This window comes from Megalobrama amblycephala, linkage group LG13, assembly GCF_018812025.1.
Source record: "Megalobrama amblycephala isolate DHTTF-2021 linkage group LG13, ASM1881202v1, whole genome shotgun sequence".
In the NCBI taxonomy this organism is placed as follows: domain Eukaryota; kingdom Metazoa; phylum Chordata; class Actinopteri; order Cypriniformes; family Xenocyprididae; genus Megalobrama; species Megalobrama amblycephala.
The window spans coordinates 38,161,207-38,178,246 of NC_063056.1; the positions used below are offsets into that span (position 1 = coordinate 38,161,207).

The following is a 17,040-nucleotide window of genomic DNA, read 5'->3' on the forward strand; positions in this document are numbered from 1 at the left end:
CTTTATAAAAATGCAATCCTCAGTGGATTTTATTAGTAGTGCATGCCAGTTATCTCATCTATTTAAAGACACTTTGTACAGATCAGTCAAATGTGGAGCGGTGAAGTCACAATCTCTGTTGTGCCGATGACATTATGTTTCTTAAAGTGAAAAACATAAAAATAAAACACTTGAAATAATTTACATCCGTGATCTCGTCGCACGGTCCAATCCCGTCCCAGCGCCGGTGAGGCGTTTTATTCATACTCGTCAGCGAGGCTCTGGACGATTATCAGAAACTATGAAATGTCTCAGTGCATTTGAGCGCCGTGTGTCCAAACACGCCTCGTGATCTGCGGCGTCCAACATTCACAGTCCAGCAGCTGTCTTCTGTCACTCCGTCTCCGATTCACAGCTTTGAAAAGACAAAAGAAAACAGGTTATTAGAAACGTGCGAGTCGCTGTTAAGAGTTTATTAGGGGCGGTTCACACTGACAGTGATGGTGTGTACGGTTGGTTGATATATCATAATAAAATTGATATCAAAATATGGCTTATTCAGATCTGGGACCAGCTTTGAGATGCAAGGTGTTTCCTTAACACGATGCATTACCGTTTGAATTTATGATTTATGGCCTTTTTTCCCGCCGACATTTTTTATATAATTAATTTTTTTCCCGATAATACATTTTTGTAACAATTTTGTAATTTCAGATTTAACAAAAGAGGCAGGTTTTGAAAGGGACTATTAGTAATAACACTGATATTCTATTTTTAGAAGCATAAATTACTAAATTTCTATTTAGCTTCCTGCTTATTTTATAAAATACTGTCACAAATTTAATTATGCAGTTTTCTTTAATGCTTCAAAATGAATCCCACGTCTATTATTAATAGAGATACTACATTGAGTGATATCTGCTGATGATAGTTTGGGCGTTCTGCCTTTTATACCTTCTTTTAAATGAATGGTAATTTCATTATAATTTATTATTATATTTTGACATAAATGCAAATAAAACTTTATTCTTTCCATTTCATCAACTTGTTTCAGAGTAACTGGTATCAGTTATAAACAGAGATTACTTGAATGAATGAATGAATAAATTAATATTTCTAAACTTTCTGAATGTTATTAATTCATATAATTACTATTATTGAACAAACCTTTTTTTTTTAGCATTTTCTTTACACAAAGCCCAAATTTAGTGCACTTTCCTGCCCTCTTTTGATTGACAGGATATATCGGCCCTGAATATTTTTAAACTATTGGCCGTTAGTGTGAAAATTTGCTTTTATCGACTGATACCGATTATTGGCCGATATATCGGTGCATCTCTAATTATTAACATTCAAATTTTCTTAATAATTAAGTTCTTTTATATCTGCCGGAGGCAGGAATTAAAACGGTTCAAAAGCACAAAACCCCAAATTTTTGCTGAATGTAATGAAAAATTGAACAAACTCAATTTTGCTTCTTCCTAGTACATCTAAAACATTACTTTTTCAAGCTGCACTCTAAAAAAAACCTGGGTTAAAAATGAACAAACCCAGTGATTTGGTTAAATGTTTGCCCAGCCGCTGGGTAGTTTTATTTAACTCAACTGCTGTTTAAAAATGACTGTATTGCTCGCTTGAAATGAACCCAAAATAGATTTGGTCGAAACAACCCAAACACTAGGTTTGTCCATTTTTAACCAACTTGGGTTGTTTTTAACCCAGCATTTGTGTAAAATGGCTAATAACTGGTTTATTTTGCTCAGAACATTTTTTTCATGAAACAAATAACAAACACAACACACTTGCAAATAAAATAATTAACTTTATACAATTTATTAATATATAATAATTAATAGAGGAAAATAAAGTGGGTTGAATCCAAAGAGTGTTTTTGAAGCCAAAAACACACAAAAGTGTCCAAAAAGCATGATCTCCCTCAAAATCTGGAGCAGAATTGAGCATCGCACCAGTTTTGCGAAGGTTGTTGTTCGGTGTGGGGCCAGGACTGGGCTTAATGTGATAGCCAATTTTAACTGAATGAATATACGCACTGCCAGTTTCACAGTTCTTTTATGCATGCATTTTACATTGTACAGTTGCATTATTTTAATCATATACTATTTTTTTAAATAATTTATATATTTTTGTGTGTAAATTAACGTAAATAATTATATAAAATATTTATTGCAATATTTTTTTTTGTTTTTATATTTATACATTTTTAAATTTATAAATTGTATAAATTATACATTTATATTAATCATATATTTGTATATATATAATATATTTTAATTATATATAATTATAGATTTACATTATAGTATTATATTTTAATATTTGTATTTAATAATAATCACAATAAAAATCATATTATTTTATAGTCATATTGAATTGATCTAAAACAGTGGGAATGTGGAAAGAGTTTATTTTTTTAAATTCTGTTCAGGTTTGGTTCGCACTCAGAAAACGTCTTCAGAGCAACAAGTAGTTTTTTACCTTTTTGAAATAATTTTTATTTTTTACGCAGATGCCAAAACTCCTCAACAAAATCACCTCATTTATTCTAGAATTATTAAACAATTCCTCTATTTTCCATATCACAGCATCACACAAAATATAATTCTTTAATGTCATTTTTTTAGTTTCTGCTCAGTGACAAATACCAACTGTATTGGAAAGTCACTTGATGCGTCGTGAAAAATCGCTCTCATGCTTCACACATCGCCTACTGCCACTGAAAATCAATGACTTTCTGTCGCTTTGATGCTGCAAATCGCTGTCAGTGTGAACGCAGCTTTGTTCAAATGCATGGCATGATTTCACATTTATTGACCTGTGTATTGAACAATTCAATTCTTTTGTCATTCTTCACCAAAAGAGATTTCTGTTGCATTATTGCTTTAGATGCAATAAAACACACAAATAGGACTCGACACCACAGAATCTTAAACATGCATTACAGCATGTGCGTCGCAGCAGAACAAACAGTTATTTTCAACATAAAGTGCATGCAGACGTTCTGTCGATCACCAGACAATAACATCCACTTGTTCCTCAGTGAGCGTCAGCAATGCAAAACCAGAAGTTCATCCAGTCGTTTCAACCTTAAAAACTTGGGTAGTGCTTAATAAAAATACACACTTCACATGCTTCTAATCGCTCTGCTCGTCTTTCCTGCATTGCTGTAATGTGTTTGAACACACTGAGGGATGAAGCTATTGTCTGCGGTAGCTGTACATGCACATTGAGTTCAAAATAACCTGGATTAACCCTTGAAGCCCAGCACACACATGCAGCCCAACACACTGACATCAAGCAAAGGGGTTCACCGATGCAGCGCCGGTCTCATGCGTTAATGGGGAACAGGCATCAGGAATCACACAGACTTCAGACTAGTTACTTACTGATCTAAACCGTTTGATTCAGACCAGAGTCGAGAGGCCTAACGGGCAATGAGAAGTCTTGCTCTGCTAAAACAAACACGTCACATCAAATTAGAGGAATAAAAGTTTACAAACTGAGTGTTGAGGCTTTGTGTGAATCGCAATAGTAATAGTGATGCTTGACATCAGTAAAGGAGGATCTTTGACATTATTTTAGCTCATCTAGAACTATAATAATACTGTTTTTTGTCTTGGTTAATATTTTGACACATAATTTGTAAAAGTAAGCATATATCATGTGAATCAGTGAATGTCAACACTTACTTATTTATTTTATTTGATCATTTTTTTTTACCATATCAGCATCAAAGGCTATATTCATGGCAAACTCAATAGTAATCAAATTTAAATTCAATATAATAACAATAATATTTCAGTTAATTGTATACTATATATATATATGTAGGTAATTGTAAAGAGAAATAATAATTCAGTTGTATATATATATATATATATATATACACACACACACTGAATTATTATTTCTCTGTACAACGACCTTGAGCTTGGGACAGGCACTTTATAAATAGAACATTATAATTAAATAAACATTATTATTATACCAATAACAGTTTGATATTTGTTAAAAATTCTAATATTTCCCTTTTTTAAATGTCCATTGATGTACTTTTGAAATAAAAACATTGACTAATATAATTTAAAGCAGGACATTTATAGTGAAAGAAGACTTACAACAATCACATAAAGGCAATTCTTCCCCTTTCAATAAACAAACATGTGTAAGTCTGGAGACCAATTCCACATTTTGTATATAAGTTTGTTCATTTCTATTCTCAAAACAAGAACAAAAGTATGTTCTTTCATTTAGAACTGGATTCACTTCATATACCATTTTCACTTCCACTGGATTCACTTCCACTCTTGCCACTTTTTTAGAAATATACGGTAACATTTTAGTATGGGGAACACATATTCACTATTAACTATGACTTTCCCTCAATAAACTCCTTACTGCTTATTAATAGCTAGTAAGGTAGTTGTTAAGTTTAAGATAAGATTAAGGGACGTAGAATATGATCATGCAGAATAAGGCATTAAAGGGTTAGTTCACCCCAAAATGAAAATTCTGTCATTAATTACTCACCCTCATGTCGTTCCACACCTGTAAGAACCTTCATACATCATACAACACAAATTAAGATATTTCTGATGAAATCCAATGGCTCAATTTACACTTTCAATGCCCAGAAAGGTACTAAAAACATATTTAAAACAGTTCATGTGACTACAGTGGTTCAACCTTAATGTTATGAAGCGACGAGAATACTTTTTGTGCGCCAAAAAAACAAAATACCGACTTTATTCAACAATATCTAGTGATGTGCGATTTCAAAACACTGCTTCATGAAGCTTTACGAATCTTTTGTTTCGAATCAGTGGTTCGTAGCATGTATCAAACTGCCAAAGTCACATGATTTCAGTAAACGAGGCTTTGTTACGTCAAAAGTGTTTCGAAACGTTTTGAAATTTCAATGGTTCACCACTGGGGGGCGATGATTTCTGTGAACCGATCAATCAAGTCTATAGGTTTTACCTGATCTCTGATCAGTTTCATACATTTGTAGACATTTTAATTAGACATTAGTGGGACATTAGTAATAGTCAATAATCTCTTATTGGTTCAGCTAAACAGGCCAATAAGAGACTATTAACTACTATTATTCTTTCATTTACTGAAATCACGTGACTTTGGCAGTTTGATACACGCTCCGAACCACTGATTCGAAACTAAAGATTCGTAAAGCTTCATGAAGCAGTGTTTTGAAATCACCCATCATTAGATATTGTGGAATAAAGTCGGTATTTTGTTTTTTTTGTGCACAAAAAGTATTCTCGTCGCTTCATAACATTAAGGTTGAACCACTGTAGTCACATGACCTGTTTAAAATATGTCTTTAGTAGCTTTCTGGTCAACTGAATGTGTTAATTATCTTGCTGTCAATAGAGGCCTCACTGAGCCATTGGATTTCATCAAAAATATCTTAATTTGTGATCTGAAGATGTATGAAGGTTCTTACGGGTGTGAAACGACATGAGGGTGAGTAATAAATTGCAGAATTATAAGTACTAATAACAGCCAGTATGCAGGCTAATAATAACTAGTTAAAAGTGAAAATGGTTCCCCATTCTGTTACCAAATATACAAATTCAGTATGGCTTTACATCATCTCTTACCGCTGTGATGAACTTGCTGCTCTGAGTCTGCAGCTCCTGCTCTTTGTGGTAGAGGATGGAGGACGTGACTTTGGGTGGAGACGGGGAGGGTGTGGGAGAGGACAGGTACGAGCCTCCGTCACTGGTGTAACTCTCCATCACTAACGCAGGGTGACGCTGGACCGTGATGCTGCTCAGACCGCTGACACTGTCACTGGAGGTGCACTGCGACGAGCTCTCAGCACTGTCACTGACTACAGACGGACAATGCAAAGTTAAACATTCAATTTCCTTTATTCATGTAAATTACTGAAAACAAAAGATGCATTTATTTGATCAAAAGTGACAGTTAAAGGATTAGTCCACTTTTAAATGAACTTTTCCTGATAATTCACTCACCCCCATGTCATCCAAGATGTTTATGTCTTTCTTTCTTCAGTCGAAAAGAAATTAAAGTTTTTGATGAAAACATTCCAGGATTATTCTCCTTATAGTGGACTTCAATGGCCTCCAAACAGTTGAAGGTCAAAATTAGTTTCAGTGCAGCTTCAAATTGTTCTACATGATCCCAGACGAGGAATAAGGGTCTTATCTAGAGAAACCATCATTTTCTGAAAAAAATTTAAAATTATTTAAGTTTTAACCATAAATGCTCATCTTGAACTAGCTCTCTTCTTCTTCTCTATTAGAATTCCAGCAGTGTAGACACTGATAAGCGTAATACTGACATCCACAGGTCAAAGTTTGAACTAATTGTTATATACTATTGAACTAGCATATTGCATATAAAAATTAGTTCAAACTTTAACCTGTGGAGGGCAGTAATACACTTAGTAGTGTCTACACTGCCGGAATTCTAATAGAGAAGAAGAGAGCTAGTTCAAGATGAGCATTTATGGTTAAAACTTATATAATTTTAATTTTTTTTCAGAAAATGAGCGATGGTTTCTCTGGATAAGACCCTTATTTCTCATCTGGGATCGTGAAGAACAATTTGAAGCTGCAGTGAAACTAATTTTGACCTTCAACTGTTTGGTGCCCATTGAAGTCCACTATATGGAGAAAAATCCTGGAATGTTTTCATCAAAAACTTTAATTTCTTTTCAACTGAAGAAAGAAAGGACATCTTGGATGACATGGGGGTGAGTAAATTATCAGGAAAAGTTTATTTAAAAGTGAACTAATCCTTTAAGACATTTATAATGTTATAAAATACTTCTATTTCAGATAAAATTTCAGCTCTTTTGAACATACTATTCATTAAAGAATCCTGAAGAAATATATCACGGTTTCCACAAAAATATGAAGCAGCAAAACTGTTTTCAACATTGATAATAATAATAAATGTTTCTTGAGCAGCAAATCATCATATTAGAATGATTTCTGAAGGATCATGTGACACTGAAGACTGGAGTTATAATAATGAAAATTCAGCTTTGATATATATATGTATGGGCTGTCTAGCGATTAAAAGTTTTAATCTAATCAATTACATGATGTGGCGATTAATTAATCTAATTAATTGCAAATTATTTGCATATCAAATTTGGCTGGGAAATTACCCCAAAAAGATAATTTAGTAAGATAATTAAACAAGTCATTATTGTGTAAAGCATCAAGAAGACATTACAAAAAGTAGCTTTAGAATAAAATTATTTTATTTGATTCAGCATAGAATTTCATGAGGCTGAGTGAATGATGACTGAATTTTAATTTTTGGATTAACTATAAATTTAATGGGTTTTTTTTGTTTGTTTTAATAATATGGAAAATTTGGAAAAATTATACTCTAAATAGGAAACTAAAACTTCCAGAAAGTGGCAGTAAATGTCTTAATGATTAAGTCATTCATTTAATCATTCATTTTATTCATACAAATGGCTGATTCATTCAGGAGATCATTTGAATTCACTCATTTGAATCATTTGTTCATTCAAAACGCGGACTCAGAAATGAAATGTCGCTGTGTGAGATGAACAGTTCTGCTTTGTCTTTATATTGTCGTTGGCAAAACAGACAACATTGTGTCTAAAATAACACAATAATAACTTCTGATTTATTGAACTGTTGTATAAAATCAGTATTGCATTTACTCTCTTGCTATTCTGGACAGAGAAACAGCACTCGTGTGATATTGCTTAACTTTATCATAACATTTTTAGATATAGATTTTTCAGGCAAGAACAGAAAGAGGAACTGGACAGAAGTCTAACGAATACCAAAAGATTTAAAACTCTTTCTCTGTCACTTGACTATCTTTGTCTTTGTCAGAGTATCTTTAGGCTGCCCATCGAAACCGCACACATTCGACCCCTCACAGTTTCCATTAGCTTCTATTGTACAAAAGAAACACCACCCGAGTGAGAGGGGCCCATTTCCTGTTTTAGACATCCTGTCTAAAAAGCGTATTTTAGCTGCTGTTCATAAACACCTTCTGCCCACCACAGACACTATTATCAGATGACACATCCTGTTGATGAATTTAGACTGTAGATGAACTCGACTAATATATCTGTACCTTTGAAGAGGGCGAGATGTGCTTAAAATGTCATGAAAATAATGTCACGATGCCAAAAATCCTAAAGCTCCTTAAATAGGGTTCACGCACTTCATGCAAATTAATTTTGCATTTGATTTTGAAATGTGACCTGGACATGATGTCATGTGATTGTTTTCACGGAGACACACAACTATAGAGCGATTCCAGACTCACTCATGGAGGACTGAACGGTTGAATCGTGCTCCAGCTCGTCCTCTTCGATGCAGTCGTACGGCCAGTGGGACAGAGACGGGCAGCCGGGCAGCGGGTGAGACGGGTACAGATGCAGGTTCAGAGAGCCCAGCAGAGAGGAAGACGACTGACTGCTGGAGGATGACGAGCTGCTGTTGGAAATGGTGGAGTGAGGTCTCTTAAAAGGCGTGGTGTGGTCGAACGAGGACACCGCTATGGACGCCCGCATCCTCGACTCTGCAGAGATGGAGGATAAAAACAAATCAGATGAAGGCTGCCATTGCTCTCAGTTAGACTCCCATATGCAGCCACAAATTAAAGGGACAGTTCACCTAAAAATTACAGTTGTTCCAAACCTGTATGAGTTTTATTTCATCTGTTAAACACAAAAGAAGATATTTTGAAGAATGTTGGTAACCAAACAGTTGATGGTCCCCATTGACTTCCATAGTATTTTTCACCACACTATGAAAGTCAATGGGTACTGTCAACTGTTTGGTTACACACATTCTTCAAAATGTCTTCTTCTGTGTTCAGAAAGTTTGGGACAGCTTGAGGGTGAGTAAATGATGACAGAACTGTCATTTTTGGGTGAACTATCCCTTTAATTGAGCTGCAGGACTGAATCAATGAATGCTGAAGTAGTTCCACATAAACATTAAAAATGTTCAGCTATTATTTTTCAATAGTAATAGGTATCAGTGTTGTTATTATTAACTAAAACTATTTAAAAAACAAACATTTTACTACATTTATATAAAGCTTAAATTAAATAAAATAGAAAACTTAACTTAAAACTTAAAATAAAAACTTAAACTTACATAAAAAAAAATAAAAAATGTTGCCTTGTCAACTAACTGAAATAAAATAGATTCAATTGACGTACTACAATTATTAATACTACAACTGAAATAAAGATAAATTAAAGCTAAATTGAAATATTAAAAATGAATTACAAGCTTTAAAATGCTATATGCATATACATACATATATATGCATATACAAATTACTATATACATGCATATACATATGTATTTTTATATGTTTGGGTTTTATATAATTAAATATGTTTTTATATTTTATGGGGAATTTGTAAATTGTAGATTTTTCCTGTAATTTAAAGGGTTAGTTCACCCAAAAATGAAATCTTACTTTCGTTTCGTAAGACCTTCATTCATCTTCAGAACACAAATTAAGATATTTTTGATGAAATCTGAGAGTTTTTTTGTTTACCCCCCAATAGAAAGCAATGTAATTACCGTCATTCAAGGTCCAGAAAGGTAGTAAAGACATTGTTAAAATAGTCAGCGTGACTACAGTGGATCAAACTTAATGTTATGAAGTGACGAGAATACTTTTTGTGTGCCAAAACAAACCAAAACAACTTCTTCTCTTCTGTGTCATTCTCATACATTGTTTACGTCCAGCGCTTCCAGGTTCTACATCAGAACACAGACTCATTATTGACTATTTTAACGATGTCTTTTCTACCTTACTGGGCCTTGAAAGTGGAAATTAAATTGCTGTCTATGGAGGACTCATAGAGCTCCCGTATTTCATCAAAAATATCTTAATTAATGTTCTGAAGATGAACGAAGGTCTTACAGGTGTGGAATGAGATGAGGGTGAGTAATTAATGACAGAATTTTCATTTTTGGGTGAACTAACCCTTTAATAATGTCAATATATTCAAACGGTATTTCTATCAACATTTTGATACTGTATGTTGTTGCTGTATTTCACAGTAACATCACAGGATAATTTCCACATTGAGCAATTTTAATAGATAATTAAATGTTTATGTACAAAATATGTATTCTCTGCTGTTCAGATAAATGAAAATATAAAGAATTAACAGTGTTTTTTTTGTTTTGTTTTTTGAGGGCAGTAAATTGCAGATGTCAGCAGTCTCTGCGGTGACCTGCTGCTTTGAGCCAATTTACACAACAGTCATTCATGACATTTGATGTATGAGATTCAAAAGCTTCTAATGCCTAAGACCTGTCACGACACGAGTTATGACCTGAGTCTGAATAAACACATGCTCTCAGCCAAAATAAGACGGCAGATCTGTTCTTCAGATAACACTCTGAAAGGACCCACATACTGAAGATCAGCTCAGACGCTTTTCAAAGATGAACGCTGGATCCAGCTGTGCTTTGCTGTTTGATTCTAAAAATATGCCTTCATACAGGACGGGAAAAGCCTATGTGGGAATATGGGCCACATTCAATAAATAATTCAGACTGTGTGCCTGTGTCTTCTGTCCATTAGGTTTAGGATTAATAATCAATTATTGATAAATATATTAAAACTGATATGAAAAGTATTTTTCTTCCATAAAAGTATGGAAAAAAAAAAATAAATAAAAAAAAAAAAAATATATATATACAGTACAGTCCAAAAGTTTGGAACCACTAAGATTTTTAATGTTTTTAAAAGAAGTTTCGTCTACTCACCAAGGCTACATTTATTTAATTAAAAATACAGTAAAAAACAGTAATATTGTGAAATATTATTACAATTTAAAATAACTGTGTACTATTTAAATATATTTGACAAAGTAATTTATTCCTGTGATCAAAGCTGAATTTTCAGCATCGTTACTCCAGTCTTCAGTGTCACATGATCCTTCAGAAATCATTCTAATATGCTGATTTGCTGCTCAAGAAACATTTATGATTATTTTCAATGTTGAAAACAGTTGTGTACTTTTTTTTCAGGATTCCTTGATGAATAGAAAGTTCAAAAGAACGGCATTTATCTGAAATACAAAGCTTCTGTAGCATTATACACTACCGTTCAAAAGTTTGGGGTCAGTAAGAATTTTTATTTTTATTTTTTTGAAAAGAAATTAAAGAAATGAATACTTTTATTCAGCAAGGATGCATTAAATCAATCAAAAGTGGCAGTAAAGACATTTATAATGTTACAAAAGATTAGATTTCAGATAAACACTGTTCTTTTGAACTTTCTATTCATCAAATAATCCTGAAAAAAAATATTGTACACAAATATTTTGTACAATTGTACACATTAAATGTTTCTTGAGCAGCAGATCAGCATATTAGAATGATTTCTGAAGGATCATGTGACACTGAAGACTGGAGTAATGATGCTGAAAATTCAGCTTTGCATCACAGGAATAAATTACTTTGTGAAATATATTCAAATAGAAAACAGTTATTTTAAATTGTAATAATATTTCACAATATTACTGTTTTTTACTGTATTTTTAATTAAATAAATGTAGCCTTGGTGAGCAGACGAAACTTCTTTTAAAAACATTAAAAATCTTAGTGGTTCCAAACTTTTGGACTGTACTGTATATATATATATATATATATATATATATATATATATATATATATATATATATATATATATATATATATATTAAAGTAGTATATGCAATGTATAATTTTATATTATTTATTATTACATTTTCAAAAAGAAAAATACTTCTGAGTGCTAAAATATGAGTGCTACTAATATATACATATACATATATATATATATATATATATATATATATATTATTAAAGTAGTATATGCAATGTATTGCCTTATATTAATTATTACATTTTCAAAAAAAAAAATTTCTGAGTGCTAAAATATATGCTAAAAATATATGAGAGTGCTACTAATACACACACACACACACACACACACACATATATATATATACATATATACATACATACATATATATATATATATATTTTTTTTTTTTCTATTATTAAAGTAGTATATGTTATGTATTATTTTCTATTATTATTTATTATTACACTTTCAAAAGAACAATATTTCTACTACTTGGCTATTATTAGCTTTTTAGCTTTTTTCATAAATTGATGATGCTGCTGATGATGAGGGTGATGTCTTGCTGATGCAGACATCTTACCTGACCCTTTCATAATGTAGTCGACGGCTCGATCGCTGATCGCAGAGTCGCTGGGTTTGATGTCCATGAACGGCTTGTTTCCAATTCCCATAGAAACCATCTCCTGCATCCGCAACTCTGATGAGAAAACACACACATGCATTAGAAGACTATAAAAACACAGACAAAAAACAGTGAATAATGCAATAGGCTTTGATACCACAGCGTTTCTTTCTAACATATACTGCAACATATTTTCAGCTCCTAATAATAACAAAATGGCCCACAAAGCATTTGTCAGTTAGACCGCAATGCTGAAGTGACAGTTCTGCTGTTGCAGGGCTGAAAACACAGAAGAATTTCTGTTCATGCATCTTTTTATGTTTTGAACTAGTAACTAGTTTCTTCACATGCTGTGAACAATAGACACCAGAGCTTCCTGCACTGCATTCAGTGGTAAGACGCTGCCACAGCCAAATGTTTTGCAAAAGAAATGTCATTTTACCCAAATCGTGAGCTTTTAGCTTGAATTAAATGTACTGAAATAAACAGATGATGTCTCCAAAACAAACAAGTCTGATTTATGAGTGAATGATTCTTATGAGACAGTTCTTTTAAATGAATAGGCCAAAAAGACTCAAATGTATTCATCTGAATCATTCTAATGAATTATTGAATTCATTAAAAGTGCTACTGAATTAAACTGTTATTTATTCAAATAAAATAAAAATAAATAAATGTTTTGCACTTTTAAAATAAATAAATCTAATGTATTCAAATAAATAAATATTACGTTAAAATATTTTATATAAATAATTATTTATTTTATTTACACGGAATGTTATTTATTCAAATAAATAAAAATAAATAAATGTTTCGCACTTTTCAAATAAATAAATATAATGTATTCAAATAAATAAATATTACATTTTAAAATATTATATATAAACAATAATTTATTTTATTTACACTGAAAGTTATTTATTCAAATAAATAAATAAAAGTTTTGCACTTTTAAAATAAATAAATATAATGTATTCAAATAAATAAATATTACATTTTAAAATATTTTATATAAACAATCATTTATTTTATTTACACTTAATGTTATTTATTCAAATAAATACATACATGTTTTGCACTTTTAACATAACTAAATATAATGTATTCAAATAAATAAATATTACATGTTAAAATATTTTATATAAATAATTATTTATTTTATTTACACTGAATGTTATTTATTCAAATAAATAAAAATAAATAAATGTTTTGGACTTTTTAAATAAATAAATATAATGTATTCAAATAAATAAATATTACATTTTAAAATATTATATATAAACAATAATTTATTTTATTTACACTGAATGTTATTTATTCAAATAAATAAATAAATGTTTTGCACTGCAGCAAATAAATAAATATAATGTATTTATATAAATATTACATTTTAAAATATTTTATATAAACAATTTATCTTATTTACACTGAATGCTATTAATTCAAATAAATAAAAAAATAAAGTTTTCACTGCAGCAAATAAATAAATGTAATGTATTCAAATAAATAAATATTACATTTTCAAATATTTTATATAAACAATCATTTATTTTATTTACACTTAATGTTATTTATTCAAATAAATACATACGTTTTGCACTTTTAACATAACTAAATATAATGTATTCAAATAAATAAATATTACATTTTCAAATATTTTATATAAACAATCATTTATTTTATTTACACTGAATGTTATTTTTTCAAATAATAATAAATAAATAAATGTTTTGCACTGCAGCAAATAAATAAATATAATGTATTTATATAAATATTACATTTTAAAATATTTTATATAAACAATTTAACTTATTTACACTGAATGCTATTAATTCAAATAAATAAAAAAATAAAGTTTTCACTGCAGCAAATAAATAAATGTAATGTATTCAAATAAATAAATATTACATTTTCAAATATTTTATAAAAATAATTATTAATTTTATTTACACTGAATGTTATTTATTCAAATAAATGTTTTACACTGCAGGAAAAAGAAATGACAGTCTTTTAGCTTGAATTAAATGTACTGAAATAAACAGATGACGTCCCCAAAACAAACAGAATGAGTGAAGTCTGATTCATGAACGAATGACTCTTATGAGTTGATTCTTTTAAATGAATTGGTCAAAAATGTAGTACTCTGAATCATTCTAATGAATTCCTGAATCAAAATCAGAAAAAATGTAGTTAAAGATTCACATCGTTTGTGTTTTTTTTAATAAAAAGCAGAATATGTTGGAAAAAATAAAAAAATAAACAGTGCTGTATTTGGCCCATTAAAAGCTGCTGCTCTCTGACCTCGGTTTCGTAAGGCCTGCCGCCACAGGATCTTGCCGATGACGCTGGTCCACGCAGCCTTCACCTCTCCAGAACTGGCCTGTAGGATGAACGTATCCTGGGATTTCCTTCGGCGAAACCAGATCTCAAAGCGCAGCCCACTGTCGCCGACGTTCTCTGTCATTCCGATCTCGGCTGTCTGAAAGGATGCAAAAATAACAGTTGAACCTCACAGAAGAAACTCTGTAGATTGAACATAAGTTGACATCACATTCTGTACCTTGTAGGACTGTTTGTAGATGTAGATGTCATATCCTCCTTCAATCTTTTTGGTCTTGCTGAAGAGGATGAGGTCCTCGAACAGGAAAACATGCCGAAGGTATTTTTTGCGTCCGCACCACACTATGAACTCATCCTGACACCGAAGCTGGCCCTGCTCCTTCAGGTTGACCTGATTACACAACACAGAAAATGATACATCAGCCTATATCAAATAATGTCACTCAGTGTTTTTTTTTTTACTGCAATGCAATAAAAGAAAATATTGTATTACAGTAAGAATCATCAATAAAAATAATAGGAAAATTGGCTTAATTGTCATGAAAACAATATAAGCAAAATCTTAATGGTAGAAAAATAGATTTCATTTCATTTCAAATATTCATTTATATATACTGTATATATCAAACATATAAACAAATAAATTATTGAAAATTATTCAAATAAATAATAATATTTAAAAATAATGATTTATTTTACTTAATTATTAAATGATTATTAAAAAATATTTTATTTACATTATTTTATTTTTTAATAACAATGAATTTAATTATTTTACATATTTTCAAATAAAAAATAAATAAATATTTGTTTGAATAAAATTTGTTAAAATAAATAAATATTTACTATTTTACAATATATACATTATATTTATTTATTTGAAAAGTGCAAAACATTTATTTATTTATTTTTGAATAAATAACATTCAGTGTAAATAAAATAAATAATTGTTTATATAAACAAAACCTTAATGGTAGAAAAATAGATTTCATTTAATTTCAAATATTTATTTATGTGTATATATATATATATATATATATATATATATATATATATACACACACACACACACGCACATATATATATATGCATATAAACATACAAACAAATAAATTATTGAAAATTATTCAAATGAATAATTCAAATAAATAATATTTCAAAATAATGATTTATTTTACTTAATTATTAAATAATTATTACAAAATATTTTATTTACATTTTTTATTTTATTTTTTTAATAACAATGATTTTATTTATTTCACATATAATATTTTCAAATAAATAACAAATAAATATTTGTTTGTATAAATTTTTTAAAAATAAATAAATATTTACTATTTTACAATATATTTAAAATAATAATTATTTATTTTATTTACATTTACATTTTTACAAAACATACAAATGTTTTTAAATAAATAAATATTTACTTGAAAAAATTTACTTAAATAAATAATATTTGAAAATAATAATGATTTATTTTACTTAAAATAATTATTTTATTTACATTAAATATTTATTCAAATAAATAGTTTTATTTTATTTGTTAATAATAATGATTTATTTTATTTATTTCAATTTAAAAATAAATAAATAAATAAATAATATTTATTTGAATACATTTTGTTCAAATAATTAAATATTTATATTTTTTGTATATTTAATTATTATAAAAATTATTATATTTTTTGTATATTTCAAATAAACAAATAAATACCATATTGTGGTAAAATATTAATTACAAAATTGATTTACATTTACATTTAGCAGATGCTTTTATCCAAAGTGATTTACAGGAGAGGGACAAAGTGGAGCCAACAATAGTCATGATGTACATTGCCAGGATTATTTGACAATTAGATTAGGAAGCGAGCTAGAAAAGAGAGGAAATTCAGAGAATTTTTTTTTGTGGTGTGTAAGTGCATTGGTTTAAGTGGTTAAGTGCTTAAGAAAGAGGCATGTTTATTCCAAACTCCATTTCCCACCATCCAAACTCCACTTACATCACATCCACGGATGGCGTCCATGGCTAGGAGGTCATTCCCGTGGCGCAGCTGGAACTTGACCATCTCTTCAGCTGTTCTGAGGTCAGTGAGCTCCTGCTCCTGAGAGTGACCACACTCCTTAATCAGATCCTTCAGGAGAAGAGCGTATTTACTCATCCTCTGGATGGGCTTCAGCAGGTAGGACGCCAAGTCCATCTTATCGCCCAATTCCACCTGCTTATTCTGAAGACGACATGGACACAGTCAGACAAGTCTGTCCCAGCTCGTGTGAATAACGTCATAGAGGAGAAATGAGGTCACTCACCTTGAAGAAACTGTTTCCGTGGCTTATTAGCAAGGCATCTGAGCGGGGCTTGTTCTTGCTGTACAGGGCGTACATACCGAACTGCTCCTCCTACCAAAGGACAAAAACAATGAAGA

General features: G+C 30.4%; 1 protein-coding gene across 3 annotated transcripts in view; it reads right to left on the reverse strand.

The window, feature by feature from the left end:
• The window catches only part of zgc:158766 (uncharacterized protein LOC100009641 homolog), a 58,993-nt gene continuing 41,953 nt past the window's right edge, over positions 1–17,040 (reverse strand). Inside the window, exons 16-24 of one of the 3 annotated variants that reach the window (XM_048152159.1) lie at positions 16,925–17,014; positions 16,618–16,842; positions 14,835–15,005; positions 14,576–14,753; positions 12,233–12,349; positions 8,311–8,565; positions 5,619–5,851; positions 3,384–3,449; positions 1–394 (exon numbers count right to left, since the gene is read on the reverse strand). In XM_048152159.1, coding sequence (XP_048008116.1) covers positions 3,402–3,449; positions 5,619–5,851; positions 8,311–8,565; positions 12,233–12,349; positions 14,576–14,753; positions 14,835–15,005; positions 16,618–16,842; positions 16,925–17,014 — 1,317 coding nt within the window. In that variant the 3' untranslated portion in view covers positions 1–394; positions 3,384–3,401. The remainder of the gene's footprint in view (positions 395–3,383; positions 3,450–5,618; positions 5,852–8,310; positions 8,566–12,232; positions 12,350–14,575; positions 14,754–14,834; positions 15,006–16,617; positions 16,843–16,924; positions 17,015–17,040) is intronic. The other 2 variants (XM_048152160.1, XM_048152161.1) reach the window with 2 other exon arrangements.